Source organism: Bombina bombina, chromosome 12 (assembly GCF_027579735.1).
Source record: "Bombina bombina isolate aBomBom1 chromosome 12, aBomBom1.pri, whole genome shotgun sequence".
In the NCBI taxonomy this organism is placed as follows: Eukaryota; Metazoa; Chordata; class Amphibia; order Anura; family Bombinatoridae; genus Bombina; species Bombina bombina.
The window spans coordinates 41,463,563-41,480,791 of NC_069510.1; the positions used below are offsets into that span (position 1 = coordinate 41,463,563).

Consider the following 17,229-nt stretch of genomic DNA (forward strand, 5'->3'; position numbering starts at 1 on the left):
TGCCCTATGTATCGAGCTGATCCTGTTTGGGCATTAGCTTTTCTGTTCCTTGAGGTCTATATCTCCTATGTGGTGCCCATTTTAACTGTCTGGCCCGGTTGGGGTGCTGTGGGGCTTACTCTGGGAGGAGTTCGTTTTCTTGATTTTACATGTTATAGGAGGCCTTTCGTTCCTAGACGTCAGGCTGGTTCTCGTTGATTTCTTTGGGTGGGGCATCAGAGGGGATTGAGCTCAGTCCTCAATGTCCTGCCCCTTATTGCTGGCTGGGTTACCGAGATTGGATCCCACTAAAGCATACTCTGGGGGTTCCTGAGGTCCTTTGGGTCAGGAGCTAGAGCATGGAGGTTCAGATGACTCCTTAGAAATTCGTGGTACCAGGCTGAGGTGATGTTTTTTTTGTCTCCTCTGTTGGTATTTTTCTTTTGGGATTGTCCTTTTTGAATCCGTTCCTCCGTGACGTTACCTCTTCCTTAAAGGGTAGAGGTTGCTTGTGCCTCTTTTTCCCCTTCCTTGGGGTTGGTTTTCTGGTCATCTGTTTCTGGAAGTCAGGCTTTTTAGTCCTTTTTTACACCTACGGTTCTCATCTGCTCCTGTATTTTTGAGGCTCTGGAGATTGTGGTGTTTCTTTTTTTTCCTGCGGTTGCCCCTGCTTAGGCATTTTGGTTTAATGTCACTCGCCAGGAGTTTAGGATTCTCGTTCATTCATCCATTCCTCAAGCTGTTAAGTTTTCCGAGAGGTTGATCCCTAAAGGATCTTTGGAGACTATTTTCTTCTCAAACTAGAGTTTTCTAGGTTTTTGAGTTCTGTTCTCTTGTAAGTTTTCCTTAGTCTTAAGACTTAGTGAGTGTTGTCCTCGAGCCTTTAGGGGTTAAGCTCTCTGTCTCTGGGATACTTACGTGAGCGTTCAAGGACCCTTGGATATCGCTGTGATTGCTTCAGGTTCCAGGTTTCCAGTTTTCTTGTCCTGGATTTTTTTGGGTTTCCTGTGTTCAGATACCTTAGGGCAGGACTAGGTGGCCTTAGGGATAACTACCCTGCCTAGCAAGCTTAAGACTTGGAGTCTGAATCCTGCCGTAGCAGCTTTCTTTTTGGATCTGGACGGCCTAGTGTTCCGGTTCCGGAATGTCTTCTTATCCACTTCTGGAGGATTTTTTTTTCTCTCTCTTAACGGAGAATTGGAATTTTCTACTGGGCCAGCTGTAGTAGCCGGATGGTTCCTATCAAGCGGTACTGGCTTTTTGTCTTCCGTCTTTATCTTTACGCTGAATGCCTGTGGACGGGTGAGCTGTTTTGCTTTTGCATTTCCTTTCCCTTTGGGGAGGATTGGGCATACCACAGTACCCACCTGGTGTCCCGGAGGTCTTCTTCTTCCTCTGTTCAGTGGGGTTATTCCTGCCTTCTGTGCAGAATGTCATGTGAAGGGAGTGATTTTCTGGTGTCATGCCGTTACTGTAGTTTCAGTATAGGGTCTCCTTTTTGGGAGTGTCCCTTCTCTTTGGGAAGGGAGCTGTGTCTGGGTTCGGAACCCGAGTCTAGAAGACGCCTGAGAGAAACAAACTTTTGGAGAACAACTAATAATGGCAACCGGTGTAAGTATAAGTGTACACCTTGCCATTGGAATTATATTTCTGCTTTAAAAGGATTTCCTTGTCCTTTCTTCTCGCCCACACTCTGCAGCTTTGCAACCCTGCAGCTCTTTCAGCTTATGCCATCGATATGTTTGCTGTATAAGCCAAGCCTTGACAACCACCTACCAAGACATCACTTTGTTTAAATAACATGACTTTGCTTAAACAAGAGACAGTTTTGGTTCCAGAAAAGACTTTTAATCTTCTAACCAACGCTTGCCAAAACCTATTTTTGTGTCAAGTGTTTTTTATGTCTGTATGAATTTCTGGATTGTATGAATTGTTAGATTGTAATCCTTGTTTTGGTGCACATTTTTTATTTATTTGTATTTTTATATATCTGATGCGTTGTTCTCTAATATTTGTTGATTTTATATATTAAATGTATGTATATATATATAACCTATATGGGTCTTTATAATAGCCTGTTTGCTACACACATTTAGCTGTCTTTTTGACAGCGCAGCTGTACCTAATTCCTTGCCTGCAGTTTTACTGCAGACGTAATTTATCCTCCATTTTACTCTGAACCCGAGCTCGTCCTTGGGGGGTCTGGATTCCCTCCTTTTTCATTTCTGAAGGTCTTGGTGGTTATGGGAACTCTCATTCCCTTGTCCTTTCGGACATTGCCAGCCGTTTTGGCGCTGGGTCCGTTACCTCGGAGTGGGGGTCACGAATCTGACCGCTTTTCATTTAATAGATTTTTTTGGGCCTTCTTTTGGAGGCTTTGCGGTGTCTCCTCTCAGCGGATTGTTTATCTCTGCTGGTTTTGGGTACTATCCTTTCTTCCCTGTTTTTCTTGGGAGGAAGTTGCTCTGCACTTCTTTGGAGTCTGTCCTCTGTGAGGTTCCTGGTACAGTTTACTAGCTTTTGATTAGCTAGTGTTGGCGGCTTGCGTCAGCTTAGACCTCTTTTGCTGAAGGAAGCCTGTTCATCTGGAGCATAATTAGAGATTATGGTGCTGTTTTCTTGTCCCTCTAGGTTTTCAGGGTTGGGGCGTTACATGGTTATCTTGGACTCCATGCATATAGTGGTCTGGGATTTTCCTCCTTTCACCCTGCTCAGACGGGGTAGGTAAGGTTTGTTCTCTACGCGACTTTGTCCTGTTGCAACCTTGGTTTGCGCTCTTGGAGTTACGCTTGGGTCCTTGGGTGCTTGTCCTAGTTTTTTGTCTGGTGGTCCTTTTTGACTCCCTTATCTGAGTCCTTCCTCTTCTTCCCTTCAGGAAGAATGTGGAGGTCCCCCTTCCTTCATGTCGGGGGTGAGTTATTGGTGGGCTTGGAGCCTGCGGGACTTGGTCTCCTCAGAGGCTTTTGTGCTCGGTTGAGTCTAGTGATTCTGGGCGGTCTCTAGCAAGGGCTTTAATGTTTTTAACTGATGAGCAGTTACTTGGTACTTTTGGGTGTTTTTCAGGCTGTGGTGCCCTCAGAATGGGCCGCCTCTTGTACCCGCCCGTTTTTGCATTCAGTGTCCTCTATAGCTTGGGTATTGTTTTCCCAAAAGTAAAGAATGCAGCTGTGGACTCTCCCCGTTTAAGAAGAAAAACTTAAATTATGCTTATCTGATAATTTTCTTTTCTTCTGACAGGGAGAGTTCATAGCTTCCCGCCCGCATTTTTTTCTATGGGGCGGCCTTAAATTTCTTTTTTATTCTTCTGGCACCTTTTTCACCCTGAATGTTTCTCCTACTGTTCCTTGTTCCCTCGGCTGAATGACTGGGGGATGAGGGGAGTGAGGGAGGTATTTAAGCCTTTGGCTCGGGTGTCTTTGCCTCCTTCTGGTGGCCAGGTTCTGTATTTCCCAAAAGTAATGATTGCAGCTGTGGACTCTCCCCATCAGAATTTTTTTTTATCAGGTAAGCATAATTAAAGTTTTATTTAAAACAAATATTACCTTTCAGATTACAGTACTGCACTATCTTTCTGAGGGTACTATCTATACAAAAGTATTAAAAACGATTTAAAGGGACACTAAACCCAAATTTGTTATTTAACGATTCAGATAGAGCATGCACTTTTAAGCAACTTTCTCATTTGCTCCTACTATCATTTTTTCTTCGCTCTCTTGCTATCTTTATCTAAAAACAGGAATTTAAAGCTTAGGAGCCAGCCAATTTTAGGTTCAGCACCACGGATAGCACTTGCTTATTGGTAGATACATTTAGCCAACCAATACTCAAGCATAACCCAGGTACTCAACCAAAAATCCTTTTACAGTCCCAAGTCATTTGGATAAAGGGTTTTTTACCTGTACAATACAAAAGCATATGGCAGAAGCCAAGATTATTACTGTGTGTAGATAGATAGATAGATAGATAGATAGATAGATAGATAGATAGATAGATAGATAGATAGATATCAAAATAACAAGAGTATTGCATTGAGCAATGATACTATTTTTATTGGACTAACTATACATTTATAAGTTGACAAGCTTTCGGAAGAGTTCCTTTATCAAGTCTAAAGCAATAAAAAATAAAATAAAAAAATAAATAAAAATAAAAAAATAAAAAATAAAATAAAGCAATAAAAAATGTATTGCTTTAGACTTGATGAAGGAAGGAACTCTTCCGAAAGCTTGTCAACTTATAAATGTATAGTTAGTCCAATAAAAAAAGTATCATTGCTCAATGCAATACTCTTGTTATTTTGATATCTAAATCTCTGGACTAACACGGCTACTCCAATCAACGTATATATATATATAGGCATACCTCAGGGATAGTGCAGGTTCGGTTCTAGACTACAGCAATAAAGGGAGTCACACAATGTTTTGGTTTTCTAGTGCATATAAATGTTATGTTTACAATATGCCGTAGTTTATTAAAGGGACAATGAACCCAAATTTTTTCTTTTGTGATTCAGATAGAGCATGCAAATTTAAGCAACTTTCTAATTTACTCATATTAGCAAATGTTCTTCATTCTATTGGTATCTTTAGTTGAAAAGCAAGAATGTAAGTTTAGACGCCGGCCCATTTTGGTGAACAACCTGGGTTGTTCTTGCTGATTGGTGGATACATTCATCCACCAATAAACAAGTGCTGTCCAAGGTTCTCAACTTTCTTTTTCAAATAAAGATAGCAAGAGAACGAAGAAAAATTGATAATAGGAATAAATTAGAAAGTTGCTTAAAATTGCATGCTCTATCTGAATCACGAAAGAAAAAAATTGAGTTCAGTGTCCCTTTAAGTGTGCAATAGCATTATGTCTAAAAAAAAGAAAGCAATGTACGTACCTTAATAATAAAAACAACAACTTAATAGCTAAAAAAAAATATGCAACAATCATCTGAGCCTTCAGTGAGTCGTAATCTTTTTTTCTGGTGTGTGTGTGTGTGTGTGTGTATGTATGCATGTTTATGTGTATTTATATGTGTATAGGTGTGTGTGTGTGTGTGTGTGTGCATGTTTATGTGTATTTATATGTGTATAGGTGTGTGTGTGTACATGCATGTTTATGTGTATTTATATGTGTATAGGTGTGTGTGTGTGTGTATGCATGTTTATGTGTATTTATATGTGTATAGGTGTGTGTGTGTATGCATGTTTATGTGTATTTATATGTGTATAGGTGTGTGTGTGTGTATGCATGTTTATGTGTATTTATATGTGTATAGGTGTGTGTGTATGTGTGTGCATGTTTATGTGTATTTATATGTGTATAGGTGTGTGTGTATGTGTGTGCATGTTTATGTGTATTTATATGTGTATAGGTGTGTGTGTGTGTGTATGCATGTTTATGTGTATTTATATGTGTATAGGTGTGTGTGTGTATGCATGTTTATGTGTATTTATATGTGTATAGGTGTGTGTATGCATGTTTATGTGTATTTATATGTGTATAGGTGTGTGTGTATGCATGTTTATGTGTATTTATATGTGTATAGGTGTGTGTGTGTGTATGCATGTTTATGTGTATTTATATGTGTATAGGTGTGTGTGTGTATGCATGTTTATGTGTATTTATATGTGTATAGGTGTGTGTGTGTGTGTATGCATGTTTATGTGTATTTATATGTGTATAGGTGTGTGTGTGTATGCATGTTTATGTGTATTTATATGTGTATAGGTGTGTGTATGTGTGTGCATGTTTATGTGTATTTATATGTGTATAGGTGTGTGTATGTGTTTGCATGTTTATGTGTATTTATATGTGTATAGGTGTGTGTATGTGTGTGCATGTTTATGTGTATTTATATGTGTATAGGTGTGTGTATGTGTGTGCATGTTTATGTGTATTTATATGTGTATAGGTGTGTGTGTGTGTATGCATGTTTATGTGTATTTATATGTGTATAGGTGTGTATGCATGTTTATGTGTATTTATATGTGTATAGGTGTGTGTGTGTATGCATGTTTATGTGTATTTATATGTGTATAGGTGTGTGTGTATGCATGTTTATGTGTATTTATATGTGTATAGGTGTGTGTATGTGTGTGCATGTTTATGTGTATTTATATGTGTATAGGTGTGTGTATGTGTGTGCATGTTTATGTGTATTTATATGTGTATAGGTGTGTGTATGTGTGTGCATGTTTATGTGTATTTATATGTGTATGTGTGTGCATGTTTATGTGTATTTATATGTGTATAGGTGTGTGTATGTGTGTGCATGTTTATGTGTATTTATATGTGTATAGGTGTGTGTGCATGTTTATGTGTATTTATATGTGTATAGGTGTGTGTGTGTGTGTATGTGTGTGCATGTTTATGTGTATTTATATGTGTATATATGTTGGGAAAATGGCACCAATAGACATGCTCAATTTGTAAAAAAGTGGAATAAAGCGTAGAACAACAAAATGAGGTGTGTGTGTGTATATGTATACATATATATAATGTGTGTGTACGCTTTGTGTTTTTATAAAACGTGCACCAATGAAGCGTTCATTGTTTCCCCACTTTCTCTCCCTTACACATTAGGTTATCTCAGATGGTGCAGTAGATTCTGCTGATAAAATGTTTCCAAATATGGAGGTGAAAGGTCACCTGATTAGCCCCTGTGGGGTACCCACTACAGGTAATACAACCTCTTGCAATGGGAATCATGGATAGTTAACAATCTCTTACACTTGGGTAGACTCATTATCAGCCTCTCCAATTTATTCAGTATCACCAATATCACAAATTCCTATGTTACAATATGAACTCATTCACTACAGCGCAAATACTTCTCCATTCTCTAGTTGATATTATTGGTCATTGTTACTGAATATAACCAACTGTGCGCCCCCTGTTGCTGCTTCCTCAGGCGACTGCATGGTTTGCCTTATTAATAGCACCAGCCTGCTAGCATCCTTACCTTTTAATACAATCATTCCTACACATATATACTGCAAAAAAGCTTCTAATTTTACAGGACCCTGATAGTATGATAATAAATCACCCACATTATTCTGTGAGTGACCTAAACCTTTACACACAATAACTGACCGCCCTGCACAACATACACAGGAAGTGATTGTCCCCTACACACACATACACATACATACCTACATGTACATTGTAACCATCAGTAACACAGCCTTACACACAATAACTGACCACCCTGCACAACATACACAGGAAGTGACCGGCCCCTACACACACATACACATACATACCTACATGTACATTGTAACCATCAGTAACACAGCCTTACACACAATAACTGACCGCCTTGCACAACATAAACAGGAAGTGATTGTCCCCTACACACACACACACATACATACCTACATGTACATTGTAACCATCAGTAACACAGCCTTACACAAAATAACTGACCGCCCTGCACAACATAAACAGGAAGTGACCGGCCCCTACACACACACACACATACATACCTACATGTACATTGTAACCATCAGTAACACAGCCTTACACACAATAACTGACCGCCCTGCACAACATACACAGGAAGTGACCGGCCCCTACACACACACACATACATACCTACATGTACATTGTAACCATCAGTAACACAGCCTTACACACAATAACTGACCGCCTTGCACAACATACACAGGAAGTGACCGGCCCCTACACACACACACATACATACCTACATGTACATTGTAACCATCAGTAACACAGCCTTACACACAATAACTGACCGCCCTGCACAACATACACAGGAAGTGACCGGCCCCTACACACACACACATACATACCTACATGTACATTGTAACCATCAGTAACACAGCCTTACACACAATAACTGACCGCCTTGCACAACATACACAGGAAGTGACCGGCCCCTACACACACACACATACATACCTACATGTACATTGTAACCATCAGTAACACAGCCTTACACACAATAACTGACCGCCTTGCACAACATACACAGGAAGTGATTGTCCCCTACACACACACACATACATACCTACATGTACATTGTAACCATCAGTAACACAGCCTTACACACAATAACTGACCGCCTTGCACAACATAAACAGGAAGTGACCGGCCCCTACACACACACATACATACATACCTACATGTACATTGTAACCATCAGTAACACAGCCTTACACACAATAACTGACCGCCCTGCACAACATACACAGGAAGTGATTGTCCCCTACACACACACACATACATACCTACATGTACATTGTAACCATCAGTAACACAGCCTTACACACAATAACTGACCGCCCTGCACAACATACACAGGAAGTGATTGTCCCCTACACACATACACATACATACCTACATGTACATTGTAACCATCAGTAACACAGCCTTACACACAATAACTGACCGCCCTGCACAACATAAACAGGAAGTGATTGTCCCCTACACACACACACATACATACCTACATGTACATTGTAACCATCAGTAACACAGCCTTACACACAATAACTGACCGCCCTGCACAACATACACAGGAAGTGATTGTCCCCTACACACACACACATACATACCTACATGTACATTGTAACCATCAGTAACACAGCCTTACACACAATAACTGACCGCCCTGCACAACATACACAGGAAGTGATTGTCCCCTACACACACACACATACATACCTACATGTACATTGTAACCATCAGTAACACAGCCTTACACACAATAACTGACCGCCCTGCACAACATAAACAGGAAGTGATTGTCCCCTACACACACACACATACATACCTACATGTACATTGTAACCATCAGTAACACAGCCTTACACACAATAACTGACCGCCCTGCACAACATACACAGGAAGTGATTGTCCCCTACACACACACACACATACATACCTACATGTACATTGTAACCATCAGTAACACAGCCTTACACACAATAACTGACCGCCCTGCACAACATACACAGGAAGTGATTGTCCCCTACACACACACACACATACATACCTACATGTACATTGTAACCATCAGTAACACAGCCTTACACACAATAACTGACCGCCCTGCACAACATAAACAGGAGGTGACCGGCCCCTACACACACACACATACATACCTACATGTACATTGTAACCATCAGTAACACAGCCTTACACACAATAACTGACCGCCCTGCACAACATAAACAGGAAGTGACCGGCCCCTACACACACACACATACATACCTATATGTACATTGTAACCATCAGTAACACAGCCTTACACACAATAACTGACCGCCCTGCACAACATAAACAGGAAGTGACCGGCCCCTACACACACACATACATACCTACATGTACATTGTAACCATCAGTAACACAGCCTTACACACAATAACTGACCGCCCTGTACAACATAAACAGGAAGTGATTGTCCCCTACACACACACACATACATACCTACATGTACATTGTAACCATCAGTAACACAGCCTTACACACAATAACTGACCGCCCTGCACAACATAAACAGGAAGTGACCGGCCCCTACACACACACATACATACCTACATGTACATTGTAACCATCAGTAACACAGCCTTACACACAATAACTGACCGCCCTGTACAACATAAACAGGAAGTGATTGTCCCCTACACACACACACATACATACATACATGTACATTGTAACCATCAGTAACACAGCCTTACACACAATAACTGACCGCCCTGCACAACATACACAGGAAGTGATTGTCCCCTACACACACACACACATACATACCTACATGTACATTGTAACCATCAGTAACACAGCCTTACACACAATAACTGACCGCCCTGCACAACATACACAGGAAGTGATTGTCCCCTACACACACACACACATACATACCTACATGTACATTGTAACCATCAGTAACACAGCCTTACACACAATAACTGACCGCCCTGCACAACATAAACAGGAGGTGACCGGCCCCTACACACACACACATACATACCTACATGTACATTGTAACCATCAGTAACACAGCCTTACACACAATAACTGACCGCCCTGCACAACATAAACAGGAAGTGACCGGCCCCTACACACACACACATACATACCTATATGTACATTGTAACCATCAGTAACACAGCCTTACACACAATAACTGACCGCCCTGCACAACATAAACAGGAAGTGACCGGCCCCTACACACACACATACATACCTACATGTACATTGTAACCATCAGTAACACAGCCTTACACACAATAACTGACCGCCCTGTACAACATAAACAGGAAGTGATTGTCCCCTACACACACACACATACATACCTACATGTACATTGTAACCATCAGTAACACAGCCTTACACACAATAACTGACCGCCCTGCACAACATAAACAGGAAGTGACCGGCCCCTACACACACACATACATACCTACATGTACATTGTAACCATCAGTAACACAGCCTTACACACAATAACTGACCGCCCTGTACAACATAAACAGGAAGTGATTGTCCCCTACACACACACACATACATACATACATGTACATTGTAACCATCAGTAACACAGCCTTACACACAATAACTGACCGCCCTGCACAACATAAACAGGAAGTGACCGGCCCCTACACACACACATACATACCTACCTACATGTACATTGTAACCATCAGTAACACAGCCTTACACACAATAACTGACCGCCTTGCACAACATACACAGGAAGTGACCGGCCCCTACACACACACACATACATACCTACATGTACATTGTAACCATCAGTAACACAGCCTTACACACAATAACTGACCGCCCTGCACAACATAAACAGGAAGTGACCGGCCCCTACACACACACATACATACCTACATGTACATTGTAACCATCAGTAACACAGCCTTACACACAATAACTGACCGCCCTGTACAACATAAACAGGAAGTGATTGTCCCCTACACACACACACATACATACATACATGTACATTGTAACCATCAGTAACACAGCCTTACACACAATAACTGACTGCCCTGCACAACATAAACAGGAAGTGACCGGCCCCTACACACACACATACATACCTACCTACATGTACATTGTAACCATCAGTAACACAGCCTTACACACAATAACTGACCGCCTTGCACAACATACACAGGAAGTGACCGGCCCCTACACACACACACATACATACCTACATGTACATTGTAACCATCAGTAACACAGCCTTACACACAATAACTGACCGCCCTGCACAACATAAACAGGAAGTGACCGGCCCCTACACACACACACATACATACCTACATGTACATTGTAACCATCAGTAACACAGCCTTACACACAATAACTGACCGCCCTGCACAACATACACAGGAAGTGATTGTCCCCTACACACACACACACATACATACCTACATGTACATTGTAACCATCAGTAACACAGCCTTACACACAATAACTGACCGCCTTGCACAACATACACAGGAAGTGATTGTCCCCTACACACACACACATACATACCTACATGTACATTGTAACCATCAGTAACACAGCCTTACACACAATAACTGACCGCCCTGCACAACATACACAGGAAGTGATTGTCCCCTACACACACACACACACATACATACCTACATGTACATTGTAACCATCAGTAACACAGCCTTACACACAATAACTGACCGCCCTGCACAACATACACAGGAAGTGATTGTCCCCTACACACACACACACATACATACCTACATGTACATTGTAACCATCAGTAACACAGCCTTACACACAATAACTGACCGCCCTGCACAACATAAACAGGAAGTGACCGGCCCCTACACACACACATACATACCTACATGTACATTGTAACCATCAGTAACACAGCCTTACACACAATAACTGACCGCCCTGCACAACATACACAGGAAGTGACCGGCCCCTACACACACACATACATACCTACATGTACATTGTAACCATCAGTAACACAGCCTTACACACAATAACTGACCGCCTTGCACAACATACACAGGAAGTGATTGTCCCCTACACACACACACATACATACCTACATGTACATTGTAACCATCAGTAACGCAGCTTTACACACAATAACTGACCGCCCTGCACAACATAAACAGGAAGTGACCGGCCCCTACACACACACACACATACATACCTACATGTACATTGTAACCATCAGTAACACAGCCTTACACACAATAACTGACCGCCTTGCACAACATACACAGGAAGTGATTGTCCCCTACACACACACACATACATACCTACATGTACATTGTAACCATCAGTAACGCAGCTTTACACACAATAACTGACCACCCTGCACAACATAAACAGGAAGTGATTGTCCCCTACACACACACACACATACATACCTACATGTACATTGTAACCATCAGTAACGCAGCTTTACACACAATAACTGACCGCCCTGCACAACATACACAGGAAGTGATTGTCGTCCCCTACACACACATACATACCTACATGTACATTGTAACCATCAGTAACACAGCCTTACACACAATAACTGACCGCCTTGCACAACATACACAGGAAGTGATTGTCCCCTACACACACACACATACATACCTACATGTACATTGTAACCATCAGTAACACAGCCTTACACACAATAACTGACCGCCTTGCACAACATACACAGGAAGTGATTGTCCCCTACACACACACACATACATACCTACATGTACATTGTAACCATCAGTAACGCAGCTTTACACACAATAACTGACCACCCTGCACAACATAAACAGGAAGTGATTGTCCCCTACACACACACACACATACATACCTACATGTACATTGTAACCATCAGTAACGCAGCTTTACACACAATAACTGACCGCCCTGCACAACATACACAGGAAGTGATTGTCGTCCCCTACACACACATACATACCTACATGTACATTGTAACCATCAGTAACACAGCCTTACACACAATAACTGACCACCCTGCACAACATACACAGGAAGTGATTGTCGTCCCCTACACACACATACATACTCACATGTACATTGTAACCATCAGTAACACATCTTTACTTGCAGGTGGCTCCTCATACGATTTGACCCCCAATCAGAGGGCTCAGTTGTTATCTGAACTCACTCAAAGACAGCAAGATCTGCAGGAAACCCTGAGACAGCGAGTGAATGAACTCAAGCGGCTGTGTCTGCAGGAAGCGGTAAGTGTGACCTTCCCTCTTATGTTCTATTAATTCTTATGCTATACAGTATAGCTGCCTACACATTTCAAATACACCCCACGTGTGATATCTGTATTAATACATACAGCAGGGCTTGACAAACCCAGGAGCCAGTGAGCCACTGGCACCTAGCAGTGTACCCCTGGCTCCCAACTTTTTGGGCTATTTTCCACATATCTATATAAAAATACGACTGTCTGTCTGTTTGTGACCCTAATATCACTACACTGGGATATTCCTCTGTCTGCATTTTGCATGGCTTTGGAAAAGTCAGTGCTCACAAAATGGTCTGTTGTCTTGTGAGTTTTGTGGGAGGTGCGGCCACCTCCTTGTTTTTGTGTAAATAATTGTGCTTTGTCGGAAACAGCAAATTCTGTAACTTAGGTTTGCAAAATTCTGCCTTTATAAGAGCCAGACAAATATGGTTTGTATATGAATCAACAACATAACATTACTCAGACTTGATCGTGAGGAGTCAGAAGTGAAATTATCGTTGACATGGCATTTTGGCTTGTGGAATTCATCAAACTAAGCACTAGAGCAAACAAGAGTACTGACGACTCTTCATCGGTGGCAGTTCTATGGGGTACTAAGCACCCTAGCCATTATTGTGTCAAATTCATTCCTCAAAGGTGTCACCAGCCATGGCATCCCCCTTTTTATATATATCCTTTGTTCTAGTTGGTGCAGTGTCGAATTCGGCTTCCTCCAATCATTGCGTGCCCCCATTGGCATCCAGTTCATGGGGCATGCAACGATTGGAGGAAGCCGGATTCGTTATTGATATGCAAAATATATTCGGCGGTCTGTTTACCCTAACAAAATTTGTATTTATTTATTTTTTAAAAAGTGTGTTTGTAAAGTTTAATGAATTAAAGTGCCCCTGTTTTTAAGAGTATTTTTCGATACTGGGCTTTAATTCTTTAAACTTTACAATCACTTTAACCACTTCAGGAGCAAGGTTTACATGACCATGGGGCAGTTTTTTTGGTATTGCTGGAATGCCTCTCTCCCGAGGCATCCAATGGTTGTTCAGTGAGCCTGATACCAGCATGCATTGCAGTATGCTAGTATCTAGGCTCCACTTTAAGATCACGGTGTGGATCTCACAAATGGAAGCACCTCATTGACAGACATGGGATCACAGGGACAATCCTGTCCCTGCAATTGCTATCCTGGGGTGGCCTTCATTATGCCATTTCTGCAACGCCTTACTCCTGTGGCATGCAGAAATAGTTAGGTCAAGCCAGCAACTTTGAGATCGATACGCTAACAGCCCAGGATACAGCCGCTGTACATGGTACGGCCATTGTCCTTAAGGACTAAATGGTTTGAGTAATTTTTAACTGCTTTGCTGAAAGTGGTTAAAGAGATAGAAAGGTCAGAACTGAAATGTACTTAGGTGATTTCAATTTTAAATAGAAGCATTTTTCTTATATACTTCCATTAACAAAAATACTTCTAGTTAAAGTTATTATTACTGGTTTTCAGCGGCATACACACATATGCTGTGAGGGCCTTGCACGAGCACTCAAACACCACACCTTCTTCTTGTTTTTAGAGAGTCAGCAGTGACTTGTATGACACAAATTAAGTCTTCAGTGATGCAATACACACCGCTGCCAGCTCTATAAGCATATTGAGTACTGGTGCACGCGCCCTCACAGCATATGTGTGTATGCCGCAGAAACAACCAGTAACTTTTACTGGAAGCATATTAGCTAATGGAAGTACATTGCAGCCAGGCGCATTTCAATTCTGACCTTTCTACCCTTTAAGGAGATTTTAGGTGTCATATATCGTAAATTCGAAATCAAGAAATTCAAGGAACCACCTCCATAACCCTCCCCTCCAAAAAAACAAAAACAGTAATGTATGTCACAGATGAAAGACCTACCTGTAACATAGCCTCTCTATTTCCTGTGTATCTTCTTCTCAGGAGCTGACTGGGCAGATACCTGCGGATTACCCCCTGGAATATGGAGAAAGGCCCCCTCATGTCACAAGGAGGCCAAGAGCAGTGTTCCGCGTAAGCGCAGCTGTGGTCACCAGAGCAGAGGTGAGGCCCTTGTTGTCTTCTGCTCTTGTGTGGTTTCTATCACTCCATTGTGTACCTGCTACTTTTCTCCATAGTTGCACCATACCGTTCCTCTTTGTTCTCTTGGACTTTTCTCTGTCCTATCATTTTTCTTTCTACCCTGCCACACATTCATTAAAAACGTAACTTTCCTTCCTTTAACCTGCTAGTGCTCTTTGTAACCTATCAATTCCTTCTTTTCCTTACCCTCCCCCCTAAGTAACCTGCCCCTATCACCCCCCCCAGGAAGTACAATTAGAGCGTTTGGAGAGGGACTTTGCCGTGCAACTGCAAATGACAGAGGCTGCGCGAAAGCTTAGCCTGGCTGCAGAGCAGAGTGTGGAGATGACTGTAGAACAGCGGCGGAAAAGGAGGCTGGTGTATCTGGATGCGCTGCGAAGGCTACAGGAGCTGGAGGAGCAGAGTAACAATCTGCGGCGTAAACTTGGCTTGAGGACAACACACAGAGTGCCACACAACTTACCTGGTGAGTTAACATACAGTGCAACAAATATTAAGAGAACTACACAGGGATCTCAATAACTTCCAAACATTCTGTGATAAGAATCAGAAAACCACATGGCTATAAAGTCACAGTACTTATGTTCCTCTAGGGGGCCAGGTCACAGTGCATGTGTGGGAACCAGATGTGGTACATATGTAAAGGGGGAGGGGAAGCCTCAATGATTTCTCTTATTTCAGATGAAGCATATCATTCAGAGAGCAGTTCCCTCTCAGAGACAGCGAGCCATGGTGAGAGGACATAAATATACTGTAGTTCCATCTTCTCCACTTTCACCCACATAACTATTAATACTCATTCAATCTCTGTTCTCATCCAGTTTAATTCACCCCCGCTCTAGTCCCTTTCTGCTATCTTTACCAACTCTCATCTTTTTGTTATTCCACAGAGGATATGATAAACTCTGGGCTACGACCCTCTCCACCTCGGATATCAGAGCCATCACGTGCAATGTCGAGTAGTCCAGAACGAAGAGTTTGCTGGAAAACATCACCTGCTGAGCTTTACTGTGAGATTCGCAACCGTCGCAACTCAATGGCCAGTACAGCAAGGTAGGGAGGACCCTCAGAATTCTTTCTGGGGCTGAAAGTGCTGAGTAAGCTTGAGCAGCAGAGCCAAGAGTAACACTGAGCAGGTGGAGCAGTGCTAAATATGAGAAAGCATGAGGAGCAGTGCAGATTGTATTAGTGAGACAGTGGGCAATAGTGTAGCTTAGTGAACATGGGTAGCAGTTCTGAGAATAACATTGAGCAGGTGGAGCAGTTCTAAGTGTAACAGTGAGTAGGTGGAGCAATGATGGGGCTGAGAAAGCATGAGGAGGGGTGCTGTATATAACAGTGAGTAGGTGGAGCAATGCTGGGGATGAGAAAGCATGAGGAGGGGTGCTGTATGAAATACTGAGCAGGTGGAGCAATGCTGGGGATGAGAAAGCATGAGGAGGGTGCTGTATGTAACAGTGAGTAGGTGGAGCAATGCTGGGGATGAGAAAGCATGAGGAGGGTGCTGTATGTAACAGTGAGTAGGTGGAGCAATGCTGGGACTGAGAAAGCATGAGGAGAGGTGCTGTATGTAACAGTGAGTAGAGGTGGAGCAATGCTGGGGATGAGAAAGAATGAGGAAGGGTGCTGTATGTAACAGTGAGCAGGTGGAGCAATGCTGGGACTGAGAAAGCATGAGGAGGGGTGCTGTATGTAGCAGTGAGTAGGTGGAGCAATGCTGGGGATGAGAAAGCATGAGGAGGGTGCTGTATGTAACAGTGAGTAGGTGGAGCAATGCTGGTGCTGAGAAAGCATGAGGAGGGGTGCTGTATGTAACAGTGAGTAGGTGGAGCAATGCTGGGACTGAGAAAGCATGATGAGGGGTGCTGTATGTAATACTGAGCAGGTGGAGCAATGCTGGGGCTGAGA

At 42.3% G+C, this 17,229-nt stretch overlaps 1 protein-coding gene across 2 annotated transcripts in view; it reads left to right on the forward strand.

The window, feature by feature from the left end:
- CCDC120 (coiled-coil domain containing 120) overlaps nt 1–17,229 on the forward strand; it is a 56,733-nt gene that overhangs the window by 20,341 nt on the left and 19,163 nt on the right. Inside the window, exons 3-8 of one of the 2 annotated variants that reach the window (XM_053695873.1) lie at nt 6,553–6,649; nt 13,069–13,202; nt 15,163–15,282; nt 15,547–15,787; nt 16,003–16,053; nt 16,212–16,374. In XM_053695873.1, the coding sequence (XP_053551848.1) occupies nt 6,553–6,649; nt 13,069–13,202; nt 15,163–15,282; nt 15,547–15,787; nt 16,003–16,053; nt 16,212–16,374 (806 nt within the window). The remainder of the gene's footprint in view (nt 1–6,552; nt 6,650–13,068; nt 13,203–15,162; nt 15,283–15,546; nt 15,788–16,002; nt 16,054–16,211; nt 16,375–17,229) is intronic. The other variant, XM_053695874.1, reaches the window with a different exon arrangement.